Raw genomic sequence first — 20,757 nt, forward strand, 5'->3', positions numbered from 1 at the left:
CATAGGAAGGCACTGGACATAGTAAAAGATCCATCGCATCCTGGTCACTGTCTCTTCGAGCTCTTGCCGTCAGGACGGAGATACAGGACGATGAAGACAAGAACGAGCCGTCTTAAGAACAGCTTCTTCTCCAGAGCGATCTCGGCCCTGAATGGGAAGCCCGGACTTTGAAAGTCATCTAATCTCCCTTGCTGTATTATACTGTATTGATTAATTAGTGTTTTTATGGCGCAGTCAAATAATTTCGTTGTCCCCGAAGGGGGCAATGACAATAAAGATATTATTATTATTATTATTATTTTTAACATTCAATTGGAAGCCGCCCAGAGTGGCTGGGGAAACTCAGCCAGATGGGCGAGGTATAAATAATAAATTACTAAATTATTATTATTATTATAGAATATATTTTGCAGCCTGTGGTGGAGCAGCAAGCACTCCTTCCCCCAAAGTCATGATGCACAGGACACCCAACCTGCTCACCCAGCAACCCTGTGAATGCAGTTAGGCAGAGGCTGAGCTGAGAAATGGTGGCCGAAGGTCACACGCACCCCAGTTAGGTCCTGGGTCAAGTGGGGATTTGAACCTGATTCTCTGTAGCCCTGATCAGACTCTTTAATACACCCTTGCATTTAAGCACTAGCCTGGCAAGCAATGTTGACCAGGAAATGCATGTGAGTGAATGGGCTGGTAGAGGAGGAATAGGGTACTGCGTCCCTTTCTATGCGCAGCACCAAAACTAAGTTGGCTGCTAGAGAACAACCAGGAGAAATCCATCCCTCCTCTCCCAAACTCCAGGGAGCAGTGGTTTGTTTTTTGTGGGTTTTTTTTTGGTAGGCTAGTGACGTCTGAGGAGTTATTTACAAGGTTGCTCTAACCACTGCACTATGCTGTTTTGGTGATGTCAAACACAATCGGCACCATTCCTATAAAAAGCCAAAATACGCTACATTTTATTTCATTTCTCCCGCACCCCCACCCCCCTTTGCAGGAGTCATAAATCAAGTCTATCCTAAAGGAGAAAGTCAGAATTTCCACAGCACCATAAATTAATACCGTGGCACCACAAGTACAGAAAAAGGGAAGAAATTATTCCCATCTAGGTTCCCATCTTCTCATCCTCTCAGTCTGAATGGTGTATGAAATATTGATGCTCACTCCTGTTAGCAGAAAACTGCTCTCATTGCAATTTTTTCTCTCTTTCCCTAGAATGGAATTGCAGCGTAAGAGGAGCCATTCTGTAAATTCAGGGATTTGGGAGCCATTTGCCATGCAAATCTACCTTTCTGTGCTAAGGAACTGAAGACTGCAAGAGGAGGAGAATGGGAAGGTCAAGGGAAACGCTCTTGAGTCTCAAGTGGTAAAGGTAAAGGTAAAGGGACCCCTGACCATTAGGTCCAGTCATGGCCGACTCTGGGGTTGCGGGGCTCATCTCGCTTTATTGGCCAAGGGAGCCGGCGTACAGCTTCTGGGTCATGTGGCCAGCATGACTAAGCTGCTTCTGGCGAACCAGAGCAGCGCACGGAAACGCTGTTTACCTTCCCGCTGGAGTGGTACCTATTTATCTACTTGCACTTTGACGTGCTTTCGAACTGCTAGGTTGGCAGGAGCAGGGACCGAGCAAAAGGAGCTCACCCCGTCGCGGGGATTTGAACCGCTGACCTTCTGATCGGCAAGTCCTAGGCTCTGTGGTTTAACCCACAGCGCCACCCACATCCCGAGTCTCAAGTGAAGATGCCTCAAAAGAAATGGTTGGAGCCAGCGGAAGTGGCTGGGGAGGGAAAGGGGTCACAGAGATGCAGGCAGCCGTTTACACCTTCTCCTTCCCATTTCCCTTCAGCTGCAGCAGCACCGGCGCTCTGCCAGCCTCCCTGGGAGGAGGCACAAAGAACGGCAGACCCCCACGCCCTCAAAATGTGGCCAGCAGGGCACTGGCTTCTTCCCAGGCCACTGCCTGAGAGCAACAGAAGTGACCGGTGGCTGTGTCAAAGGGCATGCACAGAGGATGTAGCCCTAAGGGTAGCTGCCTGTAAGCGAGGCTCTCCAGTGAGGCTGGACAGGAGACTATCACCACGTCGAAAGAGAAATTAATTCAAGTTCCTTCATCTCCCTACCTTCACAGACATACACACACCCCACGAGGCCAATGTAATACCAGATGATTGATAGGTGGGTGGTCCTGCCCACTGGTCAAAGGTAACCCTTGAGGCTAAAAGGCTACCCCTGTTATTTGAACATAACCAGCATTCCAGCCAGGCAATGAGAAAGGTACGAATGAGGTCTTGTGGGGTGTCTGGCCTAGAGAGAATACTGAAGGCCATCAGGGGTCTAGAACAGGCATAGGCAAACTCGGCCTGCCAGATGTTTTGGGACTACAACTCCCATCATCCCTGACCACTGTCCCTTTTAAATTTATCCCTCGGATTTGAAATGTCTTTAATGCCAATAAAGGTATTTGTATTGTATTGTATTGTATTTTGTATTGTATTTTGTAATGTATTGTATTGTATTGTATATTGTTGTAACACAGCCTAAGACCTTCTGGCAAAAAGCCAGGTAAGAAATAAAAAACAATAAACGACAATCAAAATAAATCAACCAACTTTACAGGGAATGCGTCTTTATTTGGAATGATCTGTGCCAATATTTATGCCTTTGCAAGTGTTTCCATCCATTTGAATGTTGAACTCCTTTGAGAGAGAACGGCGCTTGGACGCTTATCTGAAAGCCTCTGAGCAAGAGTTTAAAGAATCTCTGAAGAGAGGATATCCTAACACGGGCAGCAGTGGAGAGGTCTATAATTGCACTGAGCACCACAACACGGTTCTTATGACAGCCAGAAGCCTTAAGCACTATGAGGAGCCTGCTTCAGTTCTCGTGTTTTCTCTCCTCTCTGTGTTTCCTGAACTGGAAAGAGGTGGCGGGACATTCTGTTCGTACACTTCGCCCAGTCTAAGCTGAGATTCCGAAATGGCGTAGCTTCTCAACACGTCTTTGTAAAGCAAGGCGTCCTGCAGGCAAGTGGGTAATGGCAGCTGGCGAATAAACTGGTCTGACCGTAAGCGATCGCTCGTCAAAAGTGACCGGATCTCCAGACGGCAAAGATGAGACAAGGGAGGGATGTGCTCTGTCGCAGAAAAATAAAACAGAATTATATGGGGCACAACAACCGAGACGACTTCAAGCTCCCTTCTGCAATTGTTCCATAAAACCATCATAGTTAACAACCACAGGTCAGGCTGCCCCTCCATGACTTCGTCTTGGCTCCTTTTAAAGCCATCTAATCGAGCAGCCATCGCCACACCATGCAGTGGCGAATTCCATAAATGCATCACACACTGTTTAGAGAGTGGAAGCCTTTCTTCCTTCTGCCCTGAATCTACTTAGCAGTCAAGACATATCTAATCTGCATTAAGAGTTCCTGAGCCCACAGACTTGCTTTGCAAATTCAGTGCAAACTGGATGATCTTGGGTTTTTTGTTTGTTTGTTTTGTTTATAAAATTTAAAATATAAGACTGAAACCAGCTCCCTTCTATTAAATAGCACCATCTGCCTTATTCTTTAAAAAATAATAATACTGCAGATCTTTTAAACAGACAAGAGAGAAAAATAATGAAAATATTGAGGGCAGGGGAGGGCGAGTAAGTGAACTGAAGGGAGACCACAAAGAGATGGTAATTAAGCAAATATTCAGACTGAACCATCCTGATACGTTTGCTGGCCTTGTACACAGGAGAGAAAAAGAAAGACATCAGAGTCTAGCCTAACCTTTCTATTATTAAAAAAATGGTATTTCACTCTCCCGAGTCTCTAGTTAGCAACTGACGATTCCATACTGTATCTGCGCTTTTCTTTCTCCCTGGCGGGTGGTCCTGAGCTTCACCACTGCCAGGAGTAATTGGCTGACCTTTATCTCCAGAGCCGGATCAAGCAGTACGACAGGATCATTTATATATACCCACTGATTTGGGAAGGCTAATTGGAAGAGCTGTGTTGTATGGACGCCTCTGCTCTGAAACCAGCTTGCACTGCATAGGAAGGAGTCTGTCCACCAGTCATCTAGCTCAAAATTATTTACTCCGACTGGCAATGGCTCTCTGGGTTGCAGTCCTTCGTAGCCCTCAAACTTACAGCAACATCCTACACTGAAGGCAGGGAGAATCAACAAGCTGCTCTCCACGTGTTGCTGGACTATGATAATGATGATGATAATAATAATAATAATAATAATAATAATAATAATAATAAATTTATTATTTATACCCCGCCCATCTGGCTGGGTTTCCCCAGCCACTCTGGGCGGCTTCCAACAGTATATTAAAATACAATAACCTATTAAACATTAAAAGCTTCCCTAAACAGGGCTGCCTTCAGATGTCTTCTAAAAGTCTGGTAGTTGTTTTTCTCTTTGACATCTGGTGGGAGGCCGTTCCATAGGGCGAGTGCCACTACCGAGAAGGCCCTCTGCCTGGTTCCCTGTAACTTGGCTTCTCGAAGCGATGGAACCGCCAGAAGGCCCTCGGCACTGGACCTCAGTGTCCGGGCAGAACGATGGGGGTGGAGATGCTCCTTCATGTATACTGGACTGGACTACAACTCCCATCATCCTCCAGTCCACATCTAGAGGTCCACAGGTTCCCCATCCCTGAATTCTAACTCCCAGCTGGGAGCAACAAGGCTAAATGGTGCAGTGAAGCCCCTACACACCCATAGACCTTGTGCCGAACAGAGTGCAGAATGGCAATAAAACTGCTGGTTTTCACCTCTCCAAGCTAGCCCAGCCCAGAAGCCTGGATCAGGCTTATGATAGAGTTGGAAGGTAGGTATGATAGAGTTGGAAGGTTATGATAGAGTTGGAAGGGACCCCAAGAAACTGGACCAGCTTAGGATGCAACAGATTCTTGGCTAGTCTGGCTCCACCACCTCTCTCAGCCATTTGTGGGGCAGGGGGAGATAAACTACCATTGGTGGGATACAGCTTCCACCGCCACCACCGCCACCCCACACTTTCAGTGGGTGCCCTCTGCTTTAGAGGCCTCTGCCATCAGAGTAAAGCCTCCACCATAGCCTAACCTCCACCCAGCATGGCAGGTTTCGCGGTCTGCCTGGCAACGAAGCCTTCTACAGGGAAGCACGGATTTTTGTGAAACACAATTACTCTGGATCAAGATCCGCACCGCTTCTTTTACAGGCTCCACATTATTTTGCCCAAGCGTTCGTAATGCACGTCAACCCCAAAAGCAGTTTTGTCATCTATGCCGGGAAATAAAAACAGATTGCATAGAGTCACTTACCGAAGTGACTGCAAGTCACCCAGGCGGAGGTTTCTTTGTGGTCGGAAAGGATCTGCTCCACGTCCCAGGGAAGCCTCTTCCAGTTAGTGAACTCCAGAAGGAAGTTGAGAGTGTCACTGCTTACAGAGGAAACCCTACGATCGAGCAGAACTCGGTTATTAGGAGAGCTTTTGCCTGAAGATGCAAATACCGTATTTTTTGCTCTATAAGACTCACCTTTTCCCTCCTAAAAAGTAAGGGGAAATGTGTGTGCATCTTATGGAGTGAATGCAGGCTGCGCAGTTATCCCAGAAGCCAGAACAGCAAGAGGGATTGCTGCTTTCACTGCACAGCGATCCCTCTTGCTGTTCTGGCTTCTGAGATTCAGAATATTTTTTTTCTTGTTTTCCTCCTCCAAAAACTAGGTGTGTCTTGTGGCCTGCTGCGTCTTATAGAGCGAAAAATACGGTATGTGTCAGGAAGAAACCGCATCCCCAAAGTCTCATCTCCAAAATCACATTGTACATCGTCCTGTCTGCTCAGTCCCTGAGCTTCCCCTGACCTGTGTTGATCAGGGAACATTTGGAGGGGGCGTTTACATTTTCACTTGACTGTGTGAACTTCCTCTGAGATGGCGGACCCTGAGCCACTCTACTTGTGTTCCAGGTGAACACAAGAAAAGTCACTGCAGACCTTTCCTCCATCGCTGGAGGCAACATGCTTCTGAAGACCAGTTACAGTGGTACCTCGCAAGACGAATGCCTCTCAAGACAAAAAACTCGCTAGACGAAAGGGTTTTTTTGTTTTTTTAGCTGCTTCGCAAGACGATTTTCCCTATGGGCTTGCTTCGCAAGTTTGTTTCCTTTTTCTTAATACGGTTGCGACTTGACTTCAAGGAGCAACTCATAGAACGCGGTGTGGTAGCCTTTTTTGAGGTTTTTAAAGACTTTGGTATTTTTGAAGCTTTTCCAAAACTTTCCCAACACCGTGCTTCGCAAGACGAAAAAATCGCAAGACGACAAAACTCGCGGAACGAATTAATTTCGTCTTGCGAGGCACCACTGTACCAGAAACCGCAACAGTACGGTTGCCCTCAAGTCCTGCTTGGTTGGCCAGTCTGAGAACAGAGAGCTGGACTGGTTGGGCCCATAGCCTCATCCAGTAAGACTCTTCTTGTGTTTCCAGCTCAACCCAAGAAGGTGGTGTCCATGGGGATGGATGTGCCCATGAAGCTTAGAGCAGGGCTTTCTGATCATTGGCCATGCTGGCTGGGGATGATGGGAGCTTGAATCCAACAATATGTGGCTCCCAAACTCCTGCCCTAAAACACACACACACACACAAGCAGTTTGAACCAGGGCTTGCTAAGCTTGTCGAAGGCGCAACGTACATATGGAATCTCCTGCCCGGTAGAAATCATCCTTCAACTAGAACATCATTTCATTTAGCTGAACAGCTTTGAGCTGCACTTGGGGCCTGTAAACTTAGGCTCTCGACGCCTTGATGAATTCAGCAATACTTACTCTGCTCGCCCACCCCTAGTATTAAATTACACCCGGCAAGCGGGCTGCCAGTTGGAAACCATAAGCTTATGTCCAAGTGCCATAATTAAAGGATTTATATTTTGCTTCCCTTAAGGAAGCAGCCTTCAAGGTACAGGGGTCTTTCCTAGAGATCGAAGCAGTTGAAAGAACCTTTTTCATGCTGCCTGCATCCAGTGACCTTTAATGTTTTGCTTCGGAATACAGGGCTCTTTTTTTATTATTTTAACGCAGCTGCAAGTCTTGTGTGTTCAGCAACAAGATGATTCCTGCCCTTTTACAGCACAGAAAAGGCATTCTGTGCCCCTTTCCCATAGAAGCGGGTCTGCACATGCCTTCCCTACCCCCTTGCTGAAACCTTTAGAAACACAGCGTACGGCTTGTTTTCTCCTTTCACTTGACGGAGACAGACCTCCTGCCCTCGGTGATGAGTCAACACAGCTGGAATTCAACACAGAACACAATTCTGTGAAAGATCCACACTATGTTCTCCCTGTAAGGAGGTTCTGCCGTCACTTCTCTTCCAGTTTCACTGTCTGTCAACAATTATTCGCTTCTATTCCAAGCCTGCTTCTTTTTCAGACTTGGGGCTGGAGCAGACATAACGCTCTTGAAACCATGGTTAAGGGATTGGGCTGCAAGAGCATGCGCTTCCTTTGCCCCTAATCTCTCCCCCACAGAAATCCCCATTGTGAGTCCTAATCAAGGCTAAAACCTGAACTTGACCCTAGTTAAATGCTAACCAGGATGTCCACTAGAGGCAGTTTTTCTTCAGTCGTAATGTCAGGGAACTGCCATCGGAAGGAAGGGAAGTGAAAGGGCTCACACAGGTTGGGAGAGACTCAGCAGCTGAAGAGGGAACCAGTAGGGGGAGAGGAGCTGAGCTGAGGGAAAGGGAGCTGGAGGGATGGCTCAGAGACACTTCCAGCGAAAACAGTGGGGAGGTTTCAGGACCTCCTGTAGGGACACCCACTCCTCGCCGGAAACTGTCACGCAGAGAGTCCAGAAGACGTGTTTCCGTTAAGGAGCTTTTATGTTGGAAGCGATTCCGAAAGCAACCACTGTCGGAATCTGCCAGCGACTGACGGAGCCATGTTTAAGGGGCTCCGTTACAGACAGAGGTTTGCAAACTTGACCAAACTCTGAGGGACTAGGATTTTACACACAAGCAGCTCATCGTCCCATCACAGCATTCCGACAGTCTTCGTGAGCAGCTTGTGCAGGAGAAGGCATCATGAGCAACCCAGCCGGAACCGGAGAAGCAGGAGCTGGAGCGGGTCCAAGCCTGGAAGAAAGGTACCGGGTGTTGGAGGTCCAGCTAGCGCTGCAGACGGCGAGGCTTGAGGAGAGGAGGGCTCAGGATGCAGACAAAAAGGGGAAAGACACCCAGCTCGTCAGAAAGGTACCAGGATTGGTGCAGAAGTTTGGGGGGGAGCCCAAAGACTATCATGGCTTTCGGACAGAGATGCAATATGCCCTCAATCTGCAGTTTGATGAATTCCCTGACGAGGAATCACGAGTGGCTTTCGTGATTGGGCATCTTGAAAAGGGGGCGAGAGACTGGGTTAGACCCCTGATGGCAGCGAATAGTGACGTCCTAAAGGACACGATGAAGTTCTTTCGCGCCATGGATCTGATGTTTTCCAGCGATATTGAACAGGGAGTGGTCCGCAGACAGTTAATGGCTTGCAAACAGGGGAGCCGATCTGTCCGTGAGTACTGGACTGAGTTCACCATGTTGATCCATAAATTGGGGTGGGATCTATCGGCGGAACCCATTCAAATGCTCTTTGAAGAAGGGCTTTCTTCAGCTGTGAAAGACGAACTTTCCCGGGCGCCCAGGGCGGAGTCTATGGACCAGCTGACCAAATCAGCGCTGACCATAGGAGCGCGCCAGGAGGCGAGAGCATTGGAGAGGCGGGAAGGGAAGGGGGAACGTTGGAAGGAGTTCCGCATTCCAGACATTCCAGAGCCAACTTTCCCGCCGGCAGAGCCGATGGAAATCGGAACAGCGCGCGCGCGCGCAGTTTCAAAGCCCAGTGAGGGGGGAAAGAAGGAGGGAAAAGGCGCCCGGAAATGCTATCTCTGCCAACAGCCAGGTCACTTTGCCAGAGTCTGCCCCCAGAGGAAGGAATGGCAAGGGATGGTAGGAGCTGTGGAGGGAAGAGAGGAAGAAATACCGAAGCAAGTAAAAGCCAACGCCTGGCTGCCACCGTCGGGGCACAGCAGCCAGGCCAAAGAGCAGTGAAAGTGCCCACGCCAGAACCTCCTAAACCCGCCCTAGTGATAGAAGTGGCGCTAGAGCTGCCAAACGGACACCCTCTAAAGATAAAGGCGCTGTTGGACTCAGGCAGCTCCTGCAATTTCATGAGCAAAGAGTTTGCAGCTGAACACCAGATACAGACGATCCCTTTAAGCAACCCCCTGCAGGTGACCACGATCGATGGCAGGGAGCTGTTGGGAGGAGAAGTCAGCTTGCAGACCGTCCCAATGATAATGAAGGTGGCAAGGCACACCGAACTGATAGCGTTTAATGTGGCCACCTTGGGAGGAGCTCCCATTATATTGGGGATGAGCTGGCTAGCGTTACATGATCCGCTGGTGGGCTGGCATCAGAGAGTGGTTTCTTTTGGTTCAGCACATTGCTTAGAACACTGCAAAGAGGGAAAGGGTTTGGCAGGGGCCCAAGCCACCCTAGCAGGGACTGAAGTAACGGAGAACGTGAAGGTACCACGACAATACGCAGATCTCCGCGACGTCTTCAGCGAAAGGGAAGCTGACCAACTACCCCCGCATAGACCCTTTGACTGTCAAATCAATTTACTCCCTGGGGCACAGCTCCCTGTAGGCAAGCTGTACGCCATGTCAGACAGAGAGATGCAGGAGCTAAGAGAGTTCATTGACAAGAACCTGAAGAGAGGGTTCATCAGAGAGTCCAGGGCGGTGGGGGGCAGCCCAGTGTTTTTTGTGGATAAAAAAAACACGAACAAGCCGAGGCTTGTGTGTGACTTCAGGGCCTTAAATGCAGTGTCAGAACCAGTGGCTTTCCCTATGCCCAGGATTGACGACATTTTGACAAGGGTCAGGAAGGGAAAGATTTTTACTAAACTGGACCTAAGGGGGGCGTACAACCTGATACGAATAAGGAAGGGGGATGAATGGAAAACCACCATGTTCACCCCTTTGGGGGCATTTGAATATTTAGTTATGCCCTTCGGCCTACAAGGAGGCTCCGCGTGCTTTCAATCGTTTATGAACCACGTCCTGGGGCCTTTGCTTTACAAGAATTGTGTGGCCTTCTTAGACGACGTGTTGGTGTATTCTGAGAATGAGGAGCAGCATGTGAGAGACGTCAGAGAAGTGTTGAGCAGGCTGCAAGCCAACCAGCTGTGGGTGAAACTGGAGAAGTGTCAGTTTCATACCAAGGAGGTGGAATTCCTGGGGTATCGCCTGTCAGACAAGGGATTGGCCATGGATCCCGGCAAGGTCCAGGCGGTGCTGGAATGGAAAACACCCAAAACAAGGAAGGATGTGCAGAGGTTCCTAGGATTTGGGAACTTCTATCGTAAGTTCATCCGAAACTTTGCCCACCTGACGGCGCCCATTACGGACTGTCTCAGCAGTAAGAAGAAGTTCGTTTGGACTGAGGAGGCGGAGCGAGCATTTGAGGAACTAAAAAGGGCCTTCGCCTCGGAACAACAACTCCTGCATGTGGATTTACAAAAACCGATGAGAGTGGAAACTGACGCATCAGACAGAGCTATTGGGGCGGTGCTTCTGCAGCCAGGGAAGGAGGAGTCAGAGTGGAGACCGTGTGCCTTTTTTTCGCGAAAGCTGAACAAATCCGAGAGGAACTACACGGTGTATGACCGAGAACTACTAGCCATTCATGAGGCGTTCCGGAGATGGAGGCACCTGCTAATTGGCGCACAACATAAGGTGCAAGTGTGCACTGACCACAAGAACCTAGAGTATTGGAGGACGGCACGAGTGCTCAACCAACGGCAAGTGAGATGGGCCCAGGAGTTCTCCAAATTTAACTTTGAGATTTGTTACGTGCCAGGCCCAGAGAACATTAGGGCGGACGCTCTCTCACGCAAACCTGAATATTTGGAGGGGGAGGGAGCACCCGAAGAGAGACATGTCATTCCAGAGGACCGCTGGGTGTGTGGGGCGGCATTGGTGGGACAAAGAGAACTGGTAGAGGAAACAGAGAATGATGAATACGCCCAGAATAAGCTCAGAGGTCTTAGGGGTGAGGGAGAGGAACCAGGGGGTTTCGAGGAAAGAAATGGAGCTTTGTATTACAAAGGGGCACTGTATATCCCTGAAGGAGACTTAAGGGGGAGGGTACTCAAGCAGTTGCACGACAGCCCCACGGCGGGGCATTTTGGACAACACAAAACCATGTGGTTGGTCACCAGGGAATTTTGGTGGCCTAAGGTGAGGGAAGATGTACGGGAGTATGTAAGAGGGTGTGAGCAATGCCAGCGAGCCAAAGGGGAGAGGCGGGCACCGGCGGGGCTATTAGAACCCTTACCAACCCCAGAACGACCTTGGGAGGCAGTGTCGATAGATTTTATGACTGATCTGCCGAAGTCCAAGGGGAAAACAGCCATCATGGTGGTGGTAGACCTACTAACAAAGATGTGCCACTTTGTAGCCTGCTCGCATGCAGTCACGGCGGAAGAGACAGCGAAGTTATTTGTAGAACACATTTTTAGGTTGCACGGGGTGCCATTGAGGGTGGTCTCAGACCGAGGAAAACAATTTACTTCCAGGTTCTGGAGGAAGCTCATGAGCTTACTGCAGGTGGAGGTCAACTTTTCGACTGCCCGGCACCCTGAAACCAACGGGCAGGCGGAAAGAGCAAACGGGGTCCTCCAGCAATACCTGAGGTGTTATGTCAATGACAGAGAGAATGACTGGGTAGAAAAGTTGGCGCTGGCGGAATTTGCCTACAACAATGCCGAGAATGTGTCCACAGGGATGAGCCCCTTCTTGGCTAATTATGGGTGTCATCCCAGGGCTTTCCCAGGGGGAGAAGGGGAGAGATGGGGTGTCCCGGCAGCCGAGCATTTTGTAGAAGAAATGGAAGCAATCCATCGTCAGCTCCAACTCAACTTAGAAAGGGCGAAGGAAGAATACAAGAGGCAGGCAGACAAGAACCGAAGGGAAGGTGAAACCATAAGGGTGGGAGATAGGGTGTGGCTGTCAACCCAAGGGTTGCCGTTCAAAGGAGGTTGTAAGAAATTAAGACCCAGGAGATTGGGTCCCTTTGAGGTCATTCAACAGGTCAACCCAGTGGCTTTCAGGCTCCGGTTACCCAACCACATGAAACTGCACCCAGTATTTCACAGGTCGTTACTGTCACCGTATGAGGGGGGACGAGAAGGGATGGCCACTCGGGGACCGGTCATAGAAGAAAGGGAATGCAGCAGCCATGTGGCAGAAATCCTCGACGCCAGATGGAAGGGGGATCAGGTGGAGTATTTGGTAGCGTGGGAAGGAGAACCGGAGTCAGAAAACACTTGGGTAATGGCAGAAGATATCAATGACGAGGTATTGATAGAAACGTTCCATCAAAGGTTCCCAAGGAAACCTCAGCCTGTGGAGAGGTTCCGGAGGGAATACTTTGGGACCACCGATGAGGAGGAGGAGTTGGAAGGATTCTCGGAATCGGAAGGGGAAGGGGAGATGGACTCTGAGGAGGAGGAGTACTTCGAGACCAGGAACCGCAACAGGTGGAGAGAAGTGTTCGGGACATCGGAAGATGAAGGAAGTTCATTCCGGGGTTTTGCCTCCTCACCGCCCGTAGAGGAGGGGGCGAGAGGGGATGAAGGGGGCCCTGGAGGGGAGGTGGATGTCAGGGAACTGCCATCGGAAGGAAGGGAAGTGAAAGGGCTCACACAGGTTGGGAGAGACTCAGCAGCTGAAGAGGGAACCAGTAGGGGGAGAGGAGCTGAGCTGAGGGAAAGGGAGCTGGAGGGATGGCTCAGAGACACTTCCAGCGAAAACAGTGGGGAGGTTTCAGGACCTCCTGTAGGGACACCCACTCCTCGCCGGAAACTGTCACGCAGAGAGTCCAGAAGACGTGTTTCCGTTAAGGAGCTTTTATGTTGGAAGCGATTCCGAAAGCAACCACTGTCGGAATCTGCCAGCGACTGACGGAGCCATGTTTAAGGGGCTCCGTTACAGACAGAGGTTTGCAAACTTGACCAAACTCTGAGGGACTAGGATTTTACACACAAGCAGCTCATCGTCCCATCACACGTAACCATGGTTAATTGATCAGGAATGCCTTACTCATTCATTCCCCCTTTTTTTGCACATGAACTCCTTGTCAATTTAACCACTGTGTAGTGTTACATGTGCCCTGAGATTCACGCCAACCACAATTAGCTTGAAAAGAAGATCTGAAGCTGGTTCACAAACCATGGTTAGAATTGGCCTTGGTGCTGACATAACACCACACCGTGGCTAAAAGGGAGAGGAAATTATCATGGGAAAGGAGAGCATTTGGGAGAAAGAGGCTACCGTCAGAGGAGTCTGCTTCCAATTACTGTACAGTACTGTGCTTATTTAACTGAATCAGAGAATTGGCATTACCTGCAACAGGAACCATATTCTAAAATGGCGCATAAAGCCAAAATTGCATATAGTCAAGACACATCGGATACAACGGCAGGTGAAACTGTCAAAGTTTTTTCCAGCCACTTTTTAATTTTTTTGTCAAGCACATAAAGCTGAGTGCACACAAGTTAAACGTGCGTACATTGCGGGTCTACTACATATGCAGATGACTGTCTCATCTAAGGCTTTATAGAACCTTTATGTTAAATAATAACACAACTCACAGGTGGGGGGAAAGCCTTCATTGGCCAACTTTCATTTTTACATATCTGTTTCATTTGTAAAGGGAATCCTTGCAGGAGTTAATACTTTACTGTTCCTTCGGAGTTGCACTGTACTTTTGTACTTTTGCCCTTCCAGGCTGTGATGTTCTTTCTTTTTGTTACGATTGTACTTCTTCTTAACAAAATCAATTCTTAAAATTATTTTAAAAAGAAGAAGAAGAGAGAAATGCTTGTGCTGACAGAACAACCCAGAGCTATTAAGTGCAGCGCATCTGCAAAGTAAAAAACCACAAATAGACAAAGTGGATGTGCATCTATATCCATGCCTGTACACACAAGTGAATACATGCATGTGTGTATGCTGCTCACACATGCACAGTGTATTTTATTTCCGATAATGCAGAGACCACTAAAAAACTTTGATTAAAAACAGAACAAGGTATAAAACAACACGGAGAAAATTCACAAATGTGAAAGACCTACAAAATCAGAATAAAAGGAAACGTTAACCCCTTCCCCCAAAGGCTTGCCTGAATAAATACATTTTTCACATGCACTGAAAATGATTGGTGAAGGTGCAGGTCATATATTTTGTATGTGTGTGTGTCTGTCTGTAATCTTGCTTACCATGATTCATTGAGGAGATGCACCGGATTGAACCCAGCCAACAGGAGGGACGGCAACCATTCTTTGTGCTTGTCTCCTGCAAGAATTGCATTCTTCGTAAATTCCGTCCGGTGCTCTCTGCGTGGAAGCTTACAGCCTCGCTTCAAGAAATGTTGAAATAAGGAGAACCTTCCATCATGCAGACAGAGGCCTAAATCTGCTTCGGAAAGCGTGATCCCATACTTCAGAAGAATGAGGATTAAGCCAGACCTGCAACCAATGTTCAAAAAACACACATTTGTCAATGCAGTTTTGTTTTTCAAAATGTCTGCACTTGAACACCAAAAGGCCTACAGAGGAACAACTGCAAATCACACTGGGGTGTTGTTTGAGGGTGAGTGGTTGCTGTTTGGTTTTCGTATCTATATTTTAGGTGTTGTGATTCATATGGGAATTGTTCAGCTTGGTTGTGTATTTTTTGATGTTTTATCAATTGCGTATTACTACTTTTATTATTTTTGAATTACGGTGCTGGAGGAGATTCTTGAGAGTCCCATGGACTGCAAGAAGACCAAACCGATCCATTCTGAAGGAAATCAGCCCTGAGTGCTCACTGGAAGGACAGATCCTGAAGCTGAGGCTCCAATACTTTGGCCACCTCATAAGAAGAGAAAACTCTCTGGAAAAGACCCTGATGTTGGGAAAGATGGAGGGCACAAGGAGAAGGGGACAGCAGAGTACAAGATGGTTGGACAGTGTTCTCGAAGCTACCAACATGAGTTTGACCAAACTGCAGGAGGCAGTGGAAGACAGGAGTGCCTGGCGCGCTCTGGTCCATGGGGTCACGAAGAGTCGGACACGAATAAACGACTAAACAACAACAACAACTTTTATTATGTTGCAGTTATGTATTCCCCCCCCCCCCCCCATGTTGTAAGCCACCTTGAGCATGGTTTGAAATGTGGGAAAGCAGCATACAAATAAAATCATGTGTGCATATGCTCCCCTGCAACCACACATTTCATGAGAAGATCCACAGAGGTGGGCAAACTGTCTGAGAAGGCAGATCCTCAATCTGAGGAAGCCCTGGGTCCCCCACAACACTTTGAAAACTGCTGACTTCCTTGATATAACAGCGAAGTTCTAATAGTATTTCTTGAATCTGCGACAAGCCATGTTAATCTTGCCAGACGTAAGCTACTTCCATTAGTATGGGAAACTGGTTAAACTGCAAGTACGTCCTTCTTTATAAACTGGGATAATGTCTTTCTCACTGGTTACCCTCCTGTTTCTTCTTCAGCATCTAGTTATATTACTGGAAGTTTAAATAGCTTTTGAAACTACAGTGGTACCTCTGGTTACGAAAAGGATCTGTTCCGGAGGCCTGTTTGCAACATGAAAATAGCGCAACCTGAAGTGCGGTATCTGCACAGGTGTGCGGCATGATTTGGTGTTTGTGCGCATGCGTGAAGTGCGATTTAGCGCTTCTGCGCATGCCCGAGCGGCGAAACCTGGAAGTAACCCTTTCCGGTACTTCCGGGTCGCCGTGGGATGTAACCTGAAAGAACATAACATGAAGCAAATGTAACATGAGGTATGACTGTAAGCAGAAAGGAAGAAAGTAAAAAGCACTGAAAGCATCCAGGTTTTGAAAACATGAGTTGGTTCATGCATAGTGCAAGGCCAAACCATGGGTTACTGCTAATATGTGAGCATGCGAGTTCCTAGAGAGGAGACTGCAGCCATTTTGTTCTTCCTCCAGTCCTGCTGCTGCTGCTGCGAGCTAAACAATGGTTTGGCTTATAGCCTCATCTGAATCTGGGCTTCTGGTTTGTCTGCTCCAGACAAACCACAAGCTGTAAGCCGAAGGAAAAAAACCTTGGTTATAAGCCTTGGTTATTGTCTGGAGCAGAAGAAACCGCAAGCCTGCTCAGCCAAACCATGGCTTAGCTCACAGCAATGCAGCAGACACAGAGGAAGAGCAAAGCGGCTGCAATCTTGTCTCCAGGAGTCCACATAATTTGGGCTTAGGGTTGTATGTTTGATCCGTCTCTACGTAAAAAGAATTTGTTTTTGGAAAACCAAGTCTCTTGTAATTTATGTAGGACAGTTCCCTGAGGCTGCCTAGACAGTTTCCCCTGTTACTTCTACCAAGGTTGTTAATTATCACAATTTCATAAAAAGAGTATCTGCAGAGTGATGCCTTCCTGAATGCTCAAGGTGAGTTATGATAAAAGCAAAAACATCTCAAGAGAGACCATTAGAACGAAATTCAAAATAGGTAAAATATTAACATTAGCAAATGCTAACAGGAAAAAAAACCCAACCTTTGCCACACCAAACAGGGCTTATAACTAGGGTTTTAAAAGAAATCCAGTTTATCTGATTTGTTTTTTTAGGGTTCATCAGAAGTCATTGCAATAAGACCGACAAAGGCAAGAATGATACAAATACACAATAAAATATGGCAAAGGACTTTAAGACCAGCAACAGATACACATATCACGTTTGAGAAACTCTGGACTGATAAATGCATTTCTGTTTTAACGCATTTCAGAATTTCTCCTTTCCTGTAAGCTGGAAGAGGGGGGAAATCAAACTGCGTCAACAAGAATTCCTCCTGCACCCTCTGTGCGTAATATAGAAAGGAAACCCCAGCAGAATCCATGCTAATAACATTATCTTCTTTTTTTAAAAGGAAAATAAGAGATTGATATTAGGAGAGAATCAAGCAGCCATTTCAAGCAGAAGGAGATGGGTGGGGAGGAGAGAGAGAGAGTTCTATGCTAATTAAGAATATACTTGACTCAATTACAAAATCATGTCAAGTTCCCTAGAGACAGAGATTGCTGATAAAGACCCTTTGAAAGCAAGGAAATTAGACTGAATGTGTGTTCGACAAGTATTTGCTTCAAAGAGGAAAACTTCCCCAAGGAAATCCTTGCCAGGTTCTTTGGATACGACCCAGAACTGGTATACACCAGGCAGAAGTGCAATTCTGTGGCCGCCTGTTCATCAGGAAGCCTCGTGGATTTAACTGGGCTTACTCCCAGGTTAGTGTTTACACACTTGCAGCCTGAGAGGAAACCCCTGTTTTTAAAAGAAAGCCCTAGAGCAGGAATAGCCAGTGTAGTTCTTTCCAGATGTTGCAGGACCACAGATCCTATCAACCTTGACTATTCTCCATGCTGATCAAAGCTGGAGGTCAACAACATCTGCAAGGTACCACGTTAGTTAAACCTGCTGGGGGCGCATGCGGAATTCCAGCACCGAAGTTCAAAAAGTCTATACGTGAGTTTAGCTCTACAGAGGGGGGAAGACAGCTTCATATATTACACAGCAATATGGAACACAGTAAGTTACCTTGCCAACAAAGGTCCGTATAGTAAAAGCTATGGTTTTCCCAGTAGTGATGTATGGAAGTGAGAGCTGGACCATAAAGAAGGGTGATCGCTGAAGAATTGATGCTTTTGAATTATGGTGCTGGAGGAGACTCTGGAGAGTCCCATGGACTGCAAGAAGATCAAACCTATCCATTCTTAAGGAAATCAGCCCTGAGTGCTCACTGGAAGGACAGATCCTGAAGCTGAGGCTCCAATACTTTGGCCACCTCATGAGAAGAGAAGACTCCCTGGAAAGGACCCTGATGGGAAAGATTGAGGGCACAAGAAGAAGGGGACGACAGAGGACGAGATGGTTGGACAGTGTTCTCAAAGCTACAAACATGAGCCTGACCAAACTGGGGGAGGCAGTGGAAAACAGGAGTGCCTGGCGTGCTCTGGTCCATGGGGTCACGAAGAGTCGGACACGACTAAACGACTAAACAACAACAACAAGTTATTTTATGTCAGGTTCTGAGCGATCACTGCCACAGACTTTTTGTCCACCCTCTCCTGCCAGTTCCTGCTGATACCTACCCCTTTTGGAAAGCCAAGGGCATGGGTGACCTGCAGCCAAAGACTGGACAAGCCTGGGCATCTGGGCTGTAACCTTCCTTAAGCAATAATTCCAAGCAATCTTCATGACCGCCTAGGACTGCAGAGTAGACAGGGCTCACTTTGCCTTCGGCGCTGCCACAGAGCCGGTCAGTAACGGGCACGAGCAAGCGTAGTATACTAAGGATATGAAAAGTGCTTGTTATTGCTACAGGTTTCAGTGCAAGAGCAAAATCTTTCCTGGCGCTTTAAAAACCAGCAACCCAACTTAACCACCTTTCAGTGTTACATACCGTATTTTTCGCTCTATAAGTTTTTGGAGGAGGAAAACAAGAAAAAAATATTCTGAAAGTCAGAAGCCAGAACAGCAAGAGGGATCGCTGCGCAGTGAAAGCAGCAATCCCTCTTGCTGTTCTGGCTTCTGTGATAGCTGCACAGCCTGCCTTTGCTCCATAAGACACACACACATTTCCCCTTACTTTTTAGGAGAGAAAAAGTGAGTCTTATAGAGCAAAAAATACGGTAAATATTAAAACAGTGATTCCAGGGTTTAAAACAGGTTGATCCTTAATGGATTGCGGGGGGGGGGGGGAGGATCACACATTTGTACATTACTTTAAAATATAGCGTTGAAATTAAAATGCAGTTAAATCTTGGTTTACATAGATTTGAAGGGCAATCCAAACCTAAGATCTACCTGGATGAGAGACTTTGCATTCAGCAGATTTGCTGGCTGAGTCAAGGCTCCGCCAGGGCTGCGCCAGCACATGTCCCTAATGCCAGTTCAGCAAGCGATACACTGATGTAAGCCCCGCATCCCAGCTCAAGTGGGGTTCTGGTCTCTGAGCCAGTGGAACTTCCTGCCCCTGGACCTTTGGATCGGCAAACCCAAGAGGCTCAATGATTTAGACCACAGCGCCACCCGCGCCCCTACATTCGAATCTCTGCGGCGGAGTGAGCTCCCGTTGCTCTGTCCCAGCTCCTGCCAACCTAAGCAGTTTGAAAGCACGCCAGTGCAAGTAGATAAATAGGTACCACTGCAGCAGGGAGGTAAATGGTGTTTCCGTGCGCTCTGGTTTCCAGCAGTGTTCCACTGCGCCAAAAGCAGTTTAGTCATGCTGGCCACATGACCCAGAATGCTATCTGCGAACAAACGCCAGCTCCTTCGGCCTGAAAAGCGAGATGAGCGCCACAGCCCCATAGTCGCCTTGGACTGGACTTAACCGTCCAGGGGTCCTTTACCTTCCTACCCCTGGAGTACAAGGTTAAGTCTAGTGACAACTTCGTTTGCTTGAAAATTGGAGCAGCGTCTTCTAGAACCTACTTGCTGTGCCCCATTTCTGCTGCAGCGTGGATAGGTAACTGCCACTCATCTTCATTGCAGTACAGGTTTGGATCTGCTCCGCTGGATAACAACAGCTCCGTGCATTCATCATTGCCCTCCTGTGCAGCGATGAATAACGGAGTGGCCCGATCCTTGGCTTTACAGTTGACGTTTGCTCCTGATAGGCAACAGAGAACCCAGTAATTAATGAATAAGAGAGGAGGTTAAAGCCCAGCGCTCTGCACGTTGCAAACATTCCTGCCATTCAATAGGACCGCTGTAAATTAACGTATTTTTCGCCCTATAGGACACACTTTTTCCCCTCCAAAAATGAAGGGGAAATCTGTGTGCGTCCTATGGGGCAAATGCAGGCTTTCGCTGAAGCCTGGAGAGCGAGGGGGGTCGGTGCGCATGGACCCCTATTGCTCTCCAGGCTTCAGGAAGCTATCCGCAAGCCTTGGGAGCTCCGCGGGAGTTCCCGTCGGGCTCCCAAGGCTTGCGGATAGCAGCCTGCATCCCGAAGCCTGGGGCGCGCTGCACAGCACGCCCCGGGCATTGTGCAGATATTGGGCAGCCCCACAAGCTCGGGGGACAGCGGGGAGGCGGAGCGCCGCCATGGGAACCCTTTACAAAGTATCTGAAGACACAACAAAGCGAACTGGACTCCTTGGCTGACTTTGAATAAACATTCACAAACTTTTTATTGATAACAATCAGCTAAATAGTTTAAGGATGTATACAACTTTGTAACATGCAGAAAACAGCAGTCTCAGAGAAACCAAAGACTGGAACTGAGGGAAGTCGGGGGGCGGGGGCGGGGGCGGGTGGGTTTTGTGTGGGAGCGGGGGAGGGAAGAAAAATTGGGGGGGGGGAACAAGGATGATATGTTTTTGGATAATATGTCTTGTTTTAATTTTGAATAAAAAAAACTAAAAAAAAATGAATGCTCAAAAGCAGACTATGACATTAACAAATATCCCCTCAATATCTGATCATCAGAGATACACTGCCTACAAATGTGGAGGTTTCATTACAACTTCCCCGGCCCTTCAGTCATCACCAGGGGCCGTTCTCTGTGTGCCTCCTTTGAGAGAGGTACAGAAGGTGGCAATGCAATAACGAGTCCCCCCCCCCCCCAGTAGTGGTTCTCCATTTGTGGAATGCTCTCCCAAGGGAAAAACACCTGGCATCAACATGGTCAGCTTTCAGACACCAGCTTTAAG

General features: G+C 47.9%; 1 protein-coding gene across 5 annotated transcripts in view; it reads right to left on the bottom strand.

Annotated features, from left to right (window-relative positions):
* Positions 1-2,600: 2,600 nt before the first annotated feature.
* Positions 2,601-20,757, bottom strand: part of ASB3 (ankyrin repeat and SOCS box containing 3) — a 50,737-nt gene continuing 32,580 nt past the window's right edge. For all 5 annotated transcript variants that reach the window (XM_081001038.1, XM_081001041.1, XM_081001042.1 and 2 more), the window contains 5 exons: positions 19,535-19,712; positions 18,193-18,390; positions 14,297-14,545; positions 5,293-5,426; positions 2,601-3,124 (listed from right to left, as the gene is read on the bottom strand). In XM_081001038.1, coding sequence (XP_080857164.1) covers positions 2,850-3,124; positions 5,293-5,426; positions 14,297-14,545; positions 18,193-18,390; positions 19,535-19,712 — 1,034 coding nt within the window. In that variant the 3' untranslated portion in view covers positions 2,601-2,849. The remainder of the gene's footprint in view (positions 3,125-5,292; positions 5,427-14,296; positions 14,546-18,192; positions 18,391-19,534; positions 19,713-20,757) is intronic.

Source organism: Podarcis pityusensis (genome assembly GCF_964106645.2).
Source record: "Podarcis pityusensis genome assembly, chromosome: 3".
NCBI lineage: Eukaryota > Metazoa > Chordata > Lepidosauria > Squamata > Lacertidae > Podarcis > Podarcis pityusensis.